At 69.0% G+C, this 12,952-nt stretch overlaps 1 protein-coding gene across 2 annotated transcripts in view; it reads left to right on the forward strand.

Annotated features, from left to right (window-relative positions):
- Window positions 1-12,952, forward strand: part of CASKIN1 (CASK interacting protein 1) — a 32,203-nt gene that overhangs the window by 15,884 nt on the left and 3,367 nt on the right. The window contains exons 3-19 of one of the 2 annotated variants that reach the window (XM_074841458.1): window positions 737-834; window positions 931-1,076; window positions 1,179-1,274; window positions 1,532-1,662; window positions 1,756-1,864; window positions 2,114-2,222; window positions 2,336-2,430; window positions 2,519-2,636; window positions 4,198-4,413; window positions 6,154-6,261; window positions 6,427-6,545; window positions 7,730-7,817; window positions 9,288-9,385; window positions 9,750-9,860; window positions 9,956-10,057; window positions 10,520-10,658; window positions 10,739-12,850. In XM_074841458.1, the coding sequence (XP_074697559.1) occupies window positions 737-834; window positions 931-1,076; window positions 1,179-1,274; window positions 1,532-1,662; window positions 1,756-1,864; window positions 2,114-2,222; window positions 2,336-2,430; window positions 2,519-2,636; window positions 4,198-4,413; window positions 6,154-6,261; window positions 6,427-6,545; window positions 7,730-7,817; window positions 9,288-9,385; window positions 9,750-9,860; window positions 9,956-10,057; window positions 10,520-10,658; window positions 10,739-12,850 (3,995 nt within the window). The remainder of the gene's footprint in view (window positions 1-736; window positions 835-930; window positions 1,077-1,178; window positions 1,275-1,531; window positions 1,663-1,755; window positions 1,865-2,113; window positions 2,223-2,335; window positions 2,431-2,518; window positions 2,637-4,197; window positions 4,414-6,153; window positions 6,262-6,426; window positions 6,546-7,729; window positions 7,818-9,287; window positions 9,386-9,749; window positions 9,861-9,955; window positions 10,058-10,519; window positions 10,659-10,738; window positions 12,851-12,952) is intronic. The other variant, XM_074841459.1, reaches the window with a different exon arrangement.

Raw genomic sequence — 12,952 nt, forward strand, 5'->3', positions numbered from 1 at the left:
CGTGCAGAGGATGCTGCCGCCGGGAGCAGCAAGTAGGTCAGCTCCCGGCCTATTTCCCGGCAACGAGCCTCCGGGTTTGCCCGGTCCCAGGTGCTGCAAAAGCGAAGCGGGGTGGAGTGCCGGGGGCTTTCGCCACCCCACGGCAAGGCCCGGCACCAGGCAGGGGCATGGTGGCCATCTGGCAACCTGGGCCTCCCCCTGCGCCAGTTGCCCGCGGTCGTGCTGCTGGAGCCAGGCTGGGGGAAGTGGGTCAGCGGGGAGGATGGCTCCCTGGCACCCCCTTTGCCTTGGGGGGACCCCTCCCTGTGCCCGCCCTGCCCATCCCCAGGGGTCTCAACATCCGCGGGGAGCGTTTGATCCGCAGCCATCTCACTCCAGCATCCCCAGATCAGCCCCGGCAGCCCCTGGTTCCAGCCCGGCAGCATCCACAACCTGGGGGGAGTCTGTCCTGTGGCTGCAACACCCCAGGGAAGCTAAATAAAGTGATGGGCTGGAGAGAAAACCCATGGCCACCCCAGCACTTCCCACCCTCTGGCCCTCGTTGCACGCTGGGACGTGGCTGGCTCGTGGCTCGGCCACAACTGGTCTTTCTCCAGGTGCCCACAGCAGGACGTGGAGGTGGGGTTGCTCAGGGACATGTGGGGGGCTGTGGGAGGCAGAGCCTTGGGATGCTGTGGTGGTGCTGCAGGGGGGGGGACGGGGACGTGGGAGCCCTGACACCGTGGCTGGTTGCCAGGTTCTCGGCTCTGCACCATGCGGCCCTCAACGGCAACACGGAGCTCATCTCGCTGCTGCTGGAGGCGCAGGCTGCGGTGGACATCAAGGACAACAAAGGCAAGTCCCTGGGTCCTGGCTGTGACCCCCCCCCACCAGCCCTGTGACCCCTCTGGCCCGCGGGGCTCACGATGTGCCTGTCCCGCTGGCCCGCAGGCATGCGGCCGCTGCACTACGCAGCCTGGCAAGGCAAGAAGGAGCCCATGAAGATGGTGCTGAAAGCGGGTTCCTCCGTGAACATCCCGTCGGACGAGGGCCAGATCCCCCTGCACCTGGCAGCGCAGCACGGCCACTACGACGTGGTACGGTGGGGACGGCGGCGGGGCGCGGCGGCGGGGGGGTGCCTGTGCTGCCCTCCCTTGCCCCTGCCCTCGCCGAGCTGGGGGGGTCTCGCTCCTCCGCAGTCGGAGATGCTCCTGCAGCACCAGTCCAACCCCTGCATCATGGACAACTCGGGGAAGACGCCCTTGGACTTGGCGTGCGAGTTTGGCCGGGTCGGGGTAAGTCCTTGCAGCACTGGGGAACCCCCCCCCGCCGAGAGGATGGGAGGGGATGGGGGCAAGGCGAGGTGCCTGGGGGTGCTGGAGCAGCCTGGGGAGGGGGGGCACAGGGCAGCCCTTGGGATGGCCAGTGGTGGGGGACCTGCGGGGGGATCTCCAGCTACTGGAGGAGGAAGGAGGGGAGGCGGGGGGCGGCCGGGGGGGGCCGCGGCTGAGCCGCCCTTGCAGCCCTGCTCCGTCTGTGTTTGCTGAGCCAGGTGGTCCAACTGCTCCTGAACAGCAACATGTGTGCGGCGCTGCTGGAGCCCAAGCCGGGGGACGCCACCGACCCCAACGGCACCAGCCCCCTGCACCTCGCCGCCAAGAACGGCCACATCGACATCATCCGGTGAGTGCCGTGGGCAGGGAGGGCAGCGTTGGTGGGCCCCCCCACTCTCCCCGTGCCCCCCCCCACCTTGCTGACCCCACTGTCTGCCCGCAGGCTCCTGCTGCAGGCTGGCATCGACATCAACCGGCAAACCAAGGCGGGCACGGCGCTGCACGAGGCGGCCCTGTGCGGCAAGACCGATGTGGTGCGGCTGCTGCTGGATGTAAGGGCCCCCCCGGCACCCCTAGACCCCCCCGCCCCTGCCCTGCCCTGTCCAGGTTGGAGCTGCAGGAAGGGAGTGACCCTGCGGCTGGGGGCTGTGGAGCAGCATGTTACCCCTCCTGGGGGATGGGGGTGAGGGTCTGGGGGGGACACACGCAGCAAGGCGGTGAGCTCAAGTCGCTGGGGGGGTCCCGGGGGGGACGACGGGGTGGGGGCAGCCTCCTCCCAAGCCCCCTCGGTGCCATTGCAGAGTGGGATCAACGCCCACGTCAGGAACACCTACAACCAGACGGCTCTGGACATCGTCAACCAGTTCACCACCAGCCAGGCCAGCAAGGAGATCAAGCAGATGCTGCGGGGTAGGGGGGCCGGGGAGGGGGTGCATGGGGCTGGGGGGGGATGCCGGGTTGAGGGGGGACGGTCCCCTCCCGGGGGCTGGGCGGCCGGCAACGCTCCCGCTCTGTCCCCGCAGACGCCTCCGCCGCTCTGCAGGTCCGGGCTGTCAAGGATTATTGCAACAACTACGACCTGACCAGCCTCAACGTGAAAGCCGGGGATGTCATCACCGTGAGTGCGGCTGGAGGGGGGGGCACGGGGGGGTGCCGGGGGGACCCCGGTGGTGGTATCCAGCCCCTGACCTGGCCCCTGCCCGCAGGTGCTGGAGCAGCACGCGGACGGGCGCTGGAAGGGCTGCATTCACGACAACCGGACTGGCAACGACCGTGTGGGCTACTTCCCCTCCAGCCTCGTGGAGGCCATAAGCAAACGAACAGGCAAATAATTCTGCCCCCCCCTCCTCCTCCCACCACGTGGGGCTGCTCCCAGGGAGCCCCGTTTCGGTCTGGTGGTGCCTGGGGTGTCGGGGGGTGCAGCCGGTGAAGCCAAGCCGGGATGATTCCCATGTTGTGCATGTGGGGGTCGGTGTCCCTGTGTGCATGGGACTGGTGTCCCCATCGAGTGTGGGGGTCAGTGTCCCCCCTGTGCATGTGGGGCTGGTGTCCCCATCGAGTGTGGGGGTCGGTGTCCCCATTGTGCATGTGGGGCTGGTGTCCCCATTGAGTGTGGGGGTCAGTGTCCCCGTTGTGCATGTGGGGCTGGTGTCCCCATTGAGTGTGGGGGTCAGTGTCCCTGTTGTGCATGTGGGGCTGGTGTCCCCACTGATTGTGGGGGGCTCCTGCCCACCCGTTGCATGTGGGGGTCAGTGCCAGCAGCCCCGGGGTGCTCCTGGGGCAGCCCCGGGGTGCTCAGGGGGTGGTGTTAGGCTGGGGGAGGCCTTTGTGGCACCGGGAGGTCGGTGCATGGTGAGAGCAGGGGGACGTCGCTGTGGTTGGGGGGGAATGGCGCAGCTGTGGGGACGCATGACCTGGTGCTGGGGGGCTGTGCAGGGGGGCTGGGTGCCAGGGATCCGGCACTGCCCCTTCAGGACCCTCTCCCTGGCCAGAGGCTGTCTCAGGGCTCGGACCCTGCTCCCCTGCCCTGCAGCTGCCTGTCCCTGTCCCTGTCCCCATCGTGGTCCCCCACGGTGGCCCGTGCCTGTGCCTGCTGCCAGGAGCACCGCGACGGGGCCGGTGCCTCCATGGGCAGCGCTGAAAGGCCCCGCGGGCATCGACCAGCTCACGCCATCTCGGCGGTGGCCACGTCGCAGGGCATGGTGGCAACTTGAACAAGATCCCATGGGAGCGGCCACGGTGGCTGCGGAGGTGGTGGACAGGCAGGGGCAGAGCTGCCCACGGGGTGTGGGTCGTGTGCTGGGACCACGGGGGTGAGGTCCGTGGCTCCTGGGGTGCAGCTGGCTCCGTAGCAGCAGGGTTTTGTAGCCACCCGTGCAGTGGGGCAGCAGTGTGGGTGCAGGCGATGGCCGCACCAGGGCTTGGCCAGCTGGGCACAGGGGTGCTGGCGCTGCAGCCCCCAGCCCTGCCTCTGCAGCCCCCCCTCGTCCTGGGACGCCTTCACGGGGAGCAGCAGGACCCCCAGCAGCCCGGCTGTGGAAGCCCCACGAGCTGGCGTGGGGCTTCCCTGGTGTCCGTGTCCCGCCGAGGAGCTGTGGGGGGCCACGGGATGTGCCCGTGGGCCGTATCCTGCCGCTGGGCTGGGCCCTGCGCTGAGTTCCCGCTGCTGCTCCTTGGCTCGGCTCCACATCGGTTGGGTCAGTTCTGACTTCTCCACATTCCTTTGGTTGCTTTTTTTATTTGCTGCTTTTTTTTTTTCCCCTTTTTCTTTTTTTTTCCTTCTTTTTTTCCTTCTGGTTTTTTTTTTTTTTTTTTTGGTGGCGCTGAGCGTGTCTCTATTATTTTGATTCTTTTCATTTTGTCTCTTGTTATGTTTTATTATCAGGTTCATGGGAGACTGTAACAATCCCCCAACAGTACCAAAAGATCCCGCTCCCGGCTTACGGGGCTGCTGTGCTAAACGGTGACGCCTCGTCCCATCCGTTCCATTCCCTGCCTCCACCTCCACCTCCACCACCACATTCCCATCAGACTCTTTTCAGTTCCTTTGGCTATCACAGGCTCTCCCCTAGCAGTGCCGACGAGCCGCGTTACGGACAAGGTAGTTCACCGCTCGCTTCGTGCTCTCCATGGATTTCTTTCTTTTCCTTTAAAGTGTGCAGCGAGTCTTTTCTTTCTGCTTGGCTTCTCCCCCTGCCCCGCTCCTTGCCCTGGTGTGTTTGCACATGGGTGCATGCAGGTGTGTGTAGGTGCGCGCACACACACACACACACACACACACACACACATGCTGTTGGCCCCCCCCTCCCCGCACGCCGTCTCCATCCAGCGCTGCCCATGGCTCCGCGGCCGCCGGCACATCCCACCCTCACCCCCCGCACTGTCCCCTGTGTCCCCGGTGTCCCAGCTCTGCCCACAGCCCCCCACTCTCCTGCCGGGTGCGTGGGGGACCCCCTAAAACCACTCTCCAGGCTCGGTGCTGGAGGGGCAGGACCAGGCAGCGCGGTGCCTGGCCGAGGCCCGCGGGCGCAGGGACCCTCTGCAGCCACCCCCCGCGGGGTGTTTGACACCCAACGAGCTGCTCAAACCGGGTCGGGGCTGTGTGCCGGGAGCAGGAAGGGGCTGTGGCGCCGGGGGTGCTCTCCTGGGGGGTGCTTCAGGGCTGGGGACCATCCCCATGGCACGGGTAGGTGACGGTGCCACAGGTCTCCGTGTCGGGAGCGCACGGAGAGCAGATACGTGCAGGGGTGAGCCCCGGGCCGTGCCTACGGGGGTTGCCAGCGGCTCGCTGGGGGCCGGGGGGGTCTTTGCATGTGCCCCGGTTGTGTCAGGAGAGCACCAGGCCCCGCTGGCGACGGGGACAAGGCAACGAAACCTTTCCCCGGGGCTTGCCCTCCCGCCTGTGCGGGCTCCTCTCGGTGTGGCTGTGGCACGTGTGGCTCGGGGCTGGCCCAGCCCGATCACGGCGGGGCCGTTTTTGTTCCCCGTCGTGCTCCTTCGGTGCCGTAATCACCTCGTGCCCTCCCTGCCCTGCTACGGCCCGGCCGCTAGCGGCGCGAGTGACTTTAATGAGCAAAATTCATGGGTGCAGCGGGGTGGCGAGGTGCTGTGCCCCCGTCGGGCTCCTCGGTGACGGAGCTGCGGCAGCGCGGGGCCGTCGTGGGGCTTTGTCCAGCTCATCTGATGCTGCTCCCAAGGCTGGGCTTAGCGCTGGGCATCCCTGGGGAGGGCAGGACCCGGCTGAGGCGGGCAGCACGGTGAACCGGGGAAGGAGCGGTGCTTTGGGGGTGACACCCCCCACCCTAAGCCATGCCCCGCCGGGACAGCTGGGTCCTCTCACCCACTGCTGTCACCCATGGGGCACGCTGGGGAGCGCCGGGGGCTCAGCAACCTGTCTGCTCCCCCAGATGGGTGCAGGCAGCCGCAGGGGCACAGCCAGCGCCGTCTTGGCTGGGGGACGGTGAGCCGAGGACCGTGGTCCCCACTGCTCCAGTTCGCCCAGCGACCTTTGCTCCCCCACACTGGTTCGTGTCCCCATCCTGCTCCGCGCAGGGACAAGGTCCCCGTCCCCTGCGTGGGCTGGGACTTGTGGCTCTGTCCCTGGCTGGTGGCAGCGTGGGGATGCCCTGGCAGGACGGGGTCCCAGGCTGGTCACTGTCCCCCCAGTGCTGGCTGCTTGTGGGGGGACAGGCCCCCCTGGGACAGCTCTGGCACCCCTGGGCACGGCTGCGGCCCCCACGCTGTTGCTGGGGGGGTTTTTCTCCCCGTGGCACGCCGCTGTGAGCCCGAGCGCGTGGAGCCACTCACGCCTGACAGCTGCTCTCTCCGCTCTGCCACCAAGGGTCCCGCGGGGCCGACATGAGCCCGTCCCACCTCTCGCCGTCGCAGGGCGGATCGGCCGCGCCGGCTCCCACCGAGGAGATCTGGGTGCTGCGGAAACCCTTCACAGGTACTGGGACCCTCCCTGTCCCCAGAGACAGTGAGACACACACACACACACACACACAAACACACACACGCGTGTACCAGGACGTGGCGGTGACGTGGCCTCACCGCGGCATCCCCCGGCCTGGCCACGGTGCCCTGATGGCGTCTCCTCTCTCTCTCTGCGCAGGTGGTGACCGCAGCAGCCTGGGCAGCACGGGCAGCGTGGCCTCTGCCCGCAGCTCGGGGAGCGGGCAGAGCGCGGGCAGCGGGGCGCACGCCCTGCACGCCGGCTCTGAAGGCGTCAAGGTAAGGCGAGTCCCGTGGCGGCCGGGCCCGTGGCTCCGCTCCCGGCACCGGCGTTGGCTGTCGGGGCAGCTGCCCCCGCTCCCTGCCAGCACCAGCGCTGGGCTGGGTGCTGCGAGGTGCTGCCAGCACCTGGCGTGCCCCTGCCAGCCCCAGTTCTCGCTGATGGTGGCCACCAGCGTGTCCCCTCCTGGCTGTTGGCTCGGTCCCCAGCACCACATCCCGCCGGCTGCGGGGCCGGGCAGGGGCTGCTGCCGTGTCTCTGCCTGCTGCACTGCACAGAGCTGTCTGCCTGCTGCTGCCTGCATGCAGCCCACTGCACGCTCCTGCCTGTACGTTGCATGCTGCATGCCTGCACATTTTGCACTGCACACCCCTGCCTGCACATTGCCCCCTGCACACCCCTGCCTGCACATTGCCCACTGCACGCTCCTGCCTGCACATGATGCACTCCACACCCCTGCCTGGACATTACGCACCGCACACTCCTGCCTGCACATTGCCCACTGCATGCTGCTGCCTGCACACAGCCCACTGCATGCTCCTGCCTGTACGTTGCATGCTGCATGCCTGCACATTGCCCCCTGCACACGCCTGCCTGCACATTATGCACTGCACACCCCTGCCTGCACATTGCCCACTCCACACCCCTGCCTGCACATTACGCACTGCACACCCCTGCCTGCACATTGCTCGCTGCCTGCTGCTGCCTGCACGTCCCCCCCTGCACCATGCGCTGCCCGTGGCAGCCTGGGCTGTCCTGTTGCGGGGCCAAGGCTCCAGATCCCCCCTCCCCTGGCATCCTGCCTGCACTACGCCAGAGCAGGCTGGGCACGGGCAGGGGGGTCCATGTGCCCCCACGCCGAGCTCTCAGTGCTCTTCGGGCAGAGTGGAAGGTGGGGGGGTGGGGGCCCTGCAGCCGGGGCTGGGCGTGCGTCAGGCAGGATTGGGGGTGCGGGGAGAGGAGGGGAGCCGGGGGGGGGATGCTCATCCTTCTCCTGCTGCCTGCGAAGCACCATCTGTGCTGCTCCCGCTCTCCCCGCCGCAGCCCCAATCGGCTGCGCCCCTCCCTGCCCACCCTCGCCCGGGCTGGCGGCCGCTGCAGCACCCGCAGCACCCGCGACATGCACCCCCCGCGCCCGCCTCACTCCTGCCTGCTCTCCCCCCTTTCCCGGGGTGTTTTTCAGCTGCTGGCAACGGTCCTTTCCCAGAAGGCTTCTGCGCAAGAGACTGTCGTGGGCGATGGGCCGGCCAAGGCGCAGGACATCGCCGCAGGTGCGTGCTGCCGGCCGCCCGGCTGCTGGGAGCAGGAGGAGCCCTGGCCCTGCCGCCGGCGTGCCGTGGATCCAGGGATTTGTCTTTTTTTTTATTGCCACGGCACCCATCGCCAGAAGAAAAACGTGTGGGTAAAAAATGACTCTCTCGCCTTTCGGCTGCTGCCAGGCCTTCTCCTGCCTCGGTTAGTGGGGGCTCCGTGGGGTGTGGGGGGGGGACGGGGGGGGGCGGTGTGGGCAGGCGGGGGGCGGCCAGCGCTCCTCCCCGGCCCCTTCCCTTCCCTGGTCCCCCCCCCACCAGGCCCGCCGGAGCCCGAGTTGGGGTGTCCCCCCCCCCCCGCCCCACTCCGCCACCGCCAGCACCATCTGGGGGGCTGCGGGGAGGCCGCGGGGGAGGAACATGCTGGGGGGGGTGGGGGTGGGGGGGTGGCAAATGGGAGACAAACATGCAAGGAGGATGCACACATGAGGGATGAACGTTGTGGGGGGGGATGCCCGGGTTGCAGAGATGGAAATCTGGGGAGGAGGTGGGGGGATACACACACAGAGCAGGGGGATGCACAAACAGAGGAGGGGGCTGCACATGTTGCTGGCGTGGGGGGGGAAGCACATGCTGGAGAGATGCACACGCAAGTGGGCTGCAGCCGTGAGGGAGATGCAGACGGCAGAGATGCACATGTGAGGAGGATGCCCACGCAAGTGGGATGCAGATGCCAGAAGGATGCACACACACACACACAGACACAGACACACACACACACACACACACACGGGGCGGGGGGGGGGGGTGTGCACACACATGTTTTGGACACACAGACACACACACATATGGAGGATGCTGTTACCAGCGGCAGGGAAGGGGCTTCTTTTGCTGGTCCTGATCAGAAATATGAGGCAGAAATGTCTGGGCAGCCGCCGTCAGTCACCTCCAGGGCTGGTGAAGGTGCCAGCTGCAGGGTGGGTGCCCATGTGGGGGGTCCCAGGGGCCCATGGTGGCTCATGCCAGCCTGCCCTCCCCAGCCAGACCCCTTCTGTCCTGGGGACAGAGGGTTTTGGGCAGCGGGAGCCTTCTGGCTGCTGCCCTGGGGGCATGCTGGGTGGGGGGCACTGCAGCACCCCGGGCCCCAGGTGGGCTGGGGGGGCTCACCTGGCTCTTGGGAGGGGGGGTGGGTGGGGGCAGTGGCACGGCCATAGCACCCAGGAGCTGTGTACACCGAGAGGCTGGTGGCTGGGTGCCCTGCAGAGCCTCCATGCTGGCCTCGCCACGATTCAGCGATAGGTGCTGCGACCCAACGGTGGCACCCAGGCACGGTGCCCTGCGCCACCCGTGCCCGTCCTGGGGGAGCAGAGGCTGTGTCCAGGGCGCCCCGAGGTGCTCCGGGCTGTTGTGCCGTCCCACCTGGGATGGGGGCTTGGCCGGAGCCGGGGGGTGACATGGCTGCAGCCCCGCTGACCGCTGCCTCTCCGGCAGGTTCGTCGCGGTCGCAGAGCGTGGCCAGCTCCCCGTACGCCCCCCAGCCCCCCGCCGAGCCCCAGCTGAAAAAGATGGAGCCGCCGTCAGAGGGGAAGGTGAGCGGGGAGTGCTGGGGTGGTGTGGGGACCCCCATGTGGTGTCGGGAGGGGCCACCCTCCAGCACCCATAGCTGCAGGTGCCTTGGCAGCCCTGTGGTGCGACCACCAAGGCTCTGGGTGCTGGCAGTGCCTGCGGGGTGCCGGGAGCCATCCCTGCAGCTGCCGGGTGCCCCCGCACTGAGGCACCAGCCCCCTGCCCACCCTGGGGGGGACAGACATGAGCCCAGGGACCCCCGGCAGCCCCACCGTGGTGCCAGCTCCCAGCTGGAACCTCCCACCGGCACATGGCTGGGTGTGGGGCCGTGACCAAGGGTCCCCATCCCTGGGGTTGCCCCGAGCTGCGCCATCCCTCTCCCCCCAGAGCTCGGAGGCCGTGTACCAGTGGCTCTGCAAGTTCCAGTTGCAGCTCTACGCGCCCAACTTCATCAACGCCGGCTACGACATCACCACCATTAGCCGGATGACGCCGGAGGTGAGGCTGCGGGGATGCCAGGGCTGGCTGGTGCCGCGGGGAGGGGGGCACAGCTGGTGCGGGGCAGCGCTGACCTTCCCCCTTCTCTGCCCCAGGACCTCACGGCCATCGGTGTCACCAAGCCGGGGCACAGGAAGAAGATCGCCTCCGAGATCAACAACCTCAATATCCCCGAGTGGCTGCCGGAGTACAAGCCGGTATGAGCTGCGCGGGGCCGGGGGTGCTGAGGCCACATCCAGGGTGACAACGGGTCCCCTCCACCCTGTCCCCTCCAGGGAGGGGGTGGCACAGGGGGACGAGGGTGGGAGCTGGCTCACCACTGCCAGGTGATGCCTGTGGTCCCGAAACTGTGTATGTCCCCTCCCGGCATCTTGGGGACCATCAGGCTGGTGCCAGATGTCACTGCATGGACGTGACACCATGTTCCCTGACACCCCACTGGGGACAGCAAGGGGCTTCCCGTGGGAGCAGGGCTGGGCACAGCCCTGGGTGCTCGTGGAGCAGAGGGACAGCACAGGGACAAGGGGAGTCGCCTGGGGCTGTCCCCAGCAAGCTGGGATCACCCACGTGGCACAGGGGGTGCGGTGCCAGGGGGTCCTGGGGCCAGATTCTGCTCCCAGCCGGCACTGAGCCATGCCCTGTGCCCCTCCCTCCTCCAGGCCAACCTGGCGCTGTGGCTCTCGATGATTGGCCTGTCCCAGTACTACAAGGTGCTGGTGGAGAACGGCTACGAAAACATCGACTTCATCACCGACATCACCTGGGAGGACCTGCAGGAGATCGGCATCACCAAGCTGGGTGAGGTCCCGTGCCACGGCGCTTTGCTGCGGTGGCCCCAGCCCCCAGCAGCGGCGCTGATGCCCCCGTGCCGTCCCCAGGCCACCAGAAAAAGCTGATGCTGGCGGTGAAGAAGCTGGCGGAGCTGCAGCGCGCCGAGCTGGGCAAGTACGAGCCGGGCACGCTGAAGAGGAAGGCGACAGCGGCGGCGTGCCCGGAGGTGCTGGCCATCGAGTCCCCCCCACCGGAGCCCCCCGAGTGCCAGTCGCCCAAGATGACCACCTTCCAGGACAGCGAGCTCAGCAGCGAGCTGCAGGTGGCCATGACAGGCGAAGCCCCCGAGGAGCCCCCCGAGAAGGCGGCGAACCCCGCGGCCCCTGGCTACCGCTCGCCCCCAGGCCTGGGGGGTCGTGCCAGGCTGATGAGCAGCTCGCAGGAGCTGCTGGGGGATGGCCCGCGGGCCCCCCCCACCGCCGCCATCTCCAAGAGCCAGGAGTATCTGGCAGAGGGGGCCGGCGAGGCCCCCCCTGCGCCGCCCAAGGAGGGACGCCCGCCCCGGCACGGCCACCCCGTCAAGCGTGCCAGCGTGCCACCGGTGCCCGGCAAACCCCGGCAGCCCTTCCCGCCCTCCACCGGGCAGCTGACGCCACCGCAGACCCCTGGCAAGCCGCGGCCCCCCTCCCCACAGGGCCCGCCAGCGCCCCACGCCACCGCCAAGGTGAAGCCCACCCCGCAACTGCTGCCGCCGGGCGAGCGCCCCGCGTCCCCCCGCTCCCTGCCCCAGTCGCCCACCCACCGTGGCTTTGCCTACGTCCTGCCGCAGCCCGCCGAGGGCGAGGGGGGGCCCCCGGGGGTGCCTGTCCTGCCTGTCTCGGTGCCGGTGCTCTGCCTGCCGCCTGCGGGCGAGGGCGAGGAGGAGCCGGGGAGGCCGAAGAAGCGGGCGCACAGCCTGAACCGTTACGCCGCCTCCGACAGCGAGCAGGAGCGGGACGAGCTGCTGGTGCCGGACGCGGGGCCCTACGCCACCGTCCAGCGGCGCGTGGGGCGCAGCCACTCGGTGCGGGCACCCGCCGGCGGCGACAAGAACGTCAACCGCAGCCAGTCCTTCGCTGTTCGCCCCAAGAAGAAGGGGCCCCCACCGCCCCCACCCAAGCGCTCCAGCTCCGCCATCTCCAGCGCTGGCATGGCTGAGGACTTCCCCAAGGAGGGGGAGGGCGAGGTGGCTGCCGGGCAACCTGCCGCTGAGGGGGAGAGCCGCCGGGAGCAGCGGCGGGCCAGCGACCTGGGCGGCAGCGTGGACACGGGCAGCGCCGGCAGCGTGCGCAGCATCGCGGCCATGTTGGAGATGTCCTCCATCGGCGGCGGGGCCCGGGCGCTGGCGCTGCAGAAGCCACACGGGGCCAGTGGGCCAGGGCCGGCTAAAGCACCTGAGGGCTACTACCTGCAGCCGGGAGCCCCCCCGGGCAGCCCGGAGCGCTCCCGCGTGGCCACCGTCCTGGCCACCGTCAAGCACAAAGAGGCCATCGGGCTGGACGGGGAGGTGGTGAACCGGCGCCGGACCATCAGTGGCCCCGTCACCGGGCTGGTGGCAGCCGCCTGCCGTGAGCGTGCCGACAGCGTGCGGTCAGAGGCCGGCGCCGACGGCCCCGGGGAACGGCTGCGGGTGGAGCGTGGCGGCTCACCGGACGGCATCCCCTTCGCCGAGGAGGGCAACCTCACCATCAAGCAGCGGCCGCGCCCCCTGGGGCCGGCCCGGGGGGAGGTGGGCGAGGGGCTGTCCCCAGCCCACCGCCACGGCGACCTGGCCAAGGTGGAGGCCAGTGCCACGCTCAAGCGGCGGATCCGGGCCAGGCAGAGCCAGCAGGACGGCGTCCGCTTCGTCCTCACCGAATCCGACACCGTCAAACGCCGGCCCAAGGCCAAGGACAAGGAGCCAGCACTGGAACCGGCCCCGCTCGCCGTCTACCAGAACGGCACCGGCACTGTCAAGCGGCGGCCGGCCTCGGAGCTGAGCGGGGCTGAGCCACCCCCCACCCCACCGCCCGCCACCCGCCCTGATGGCCCTGACTATGCCGGGCCGCCTGCCGAGCCCAAGAAGCCCTTCAAGCCACCGGTGTCCCCCAAGCCCGTGCTGACGCAGCCGCCCCAGAAGGTGCCGGGGCCGCCGGCGCCCATCCCCAAAAAGGTGCCCATCCCGAGCCCTGGCAGCCCAGGTAGGTGCCCCGCCAGTCCCCTCCGGGATGGGACCTCTGGGGGTGGACACTGGGGAGGGGGGGTGGTCCCGACCAGCCCCGCTGCCGTTCTGCCCCTCTCCC

This window comes from Strix aluco, chromosome 15, assembly GCF_031877795.1.
Source record: "Strix aluco isolate bStrAlu1 chromosome 15, bStrAlu1.hap1, whole genome shotgun sequence".
Lineage (NCBI taxonomy): Eukaryota > Metazoa > Chordata > Aves > Strigiformes > Strigidae > Strix > Strix aluco.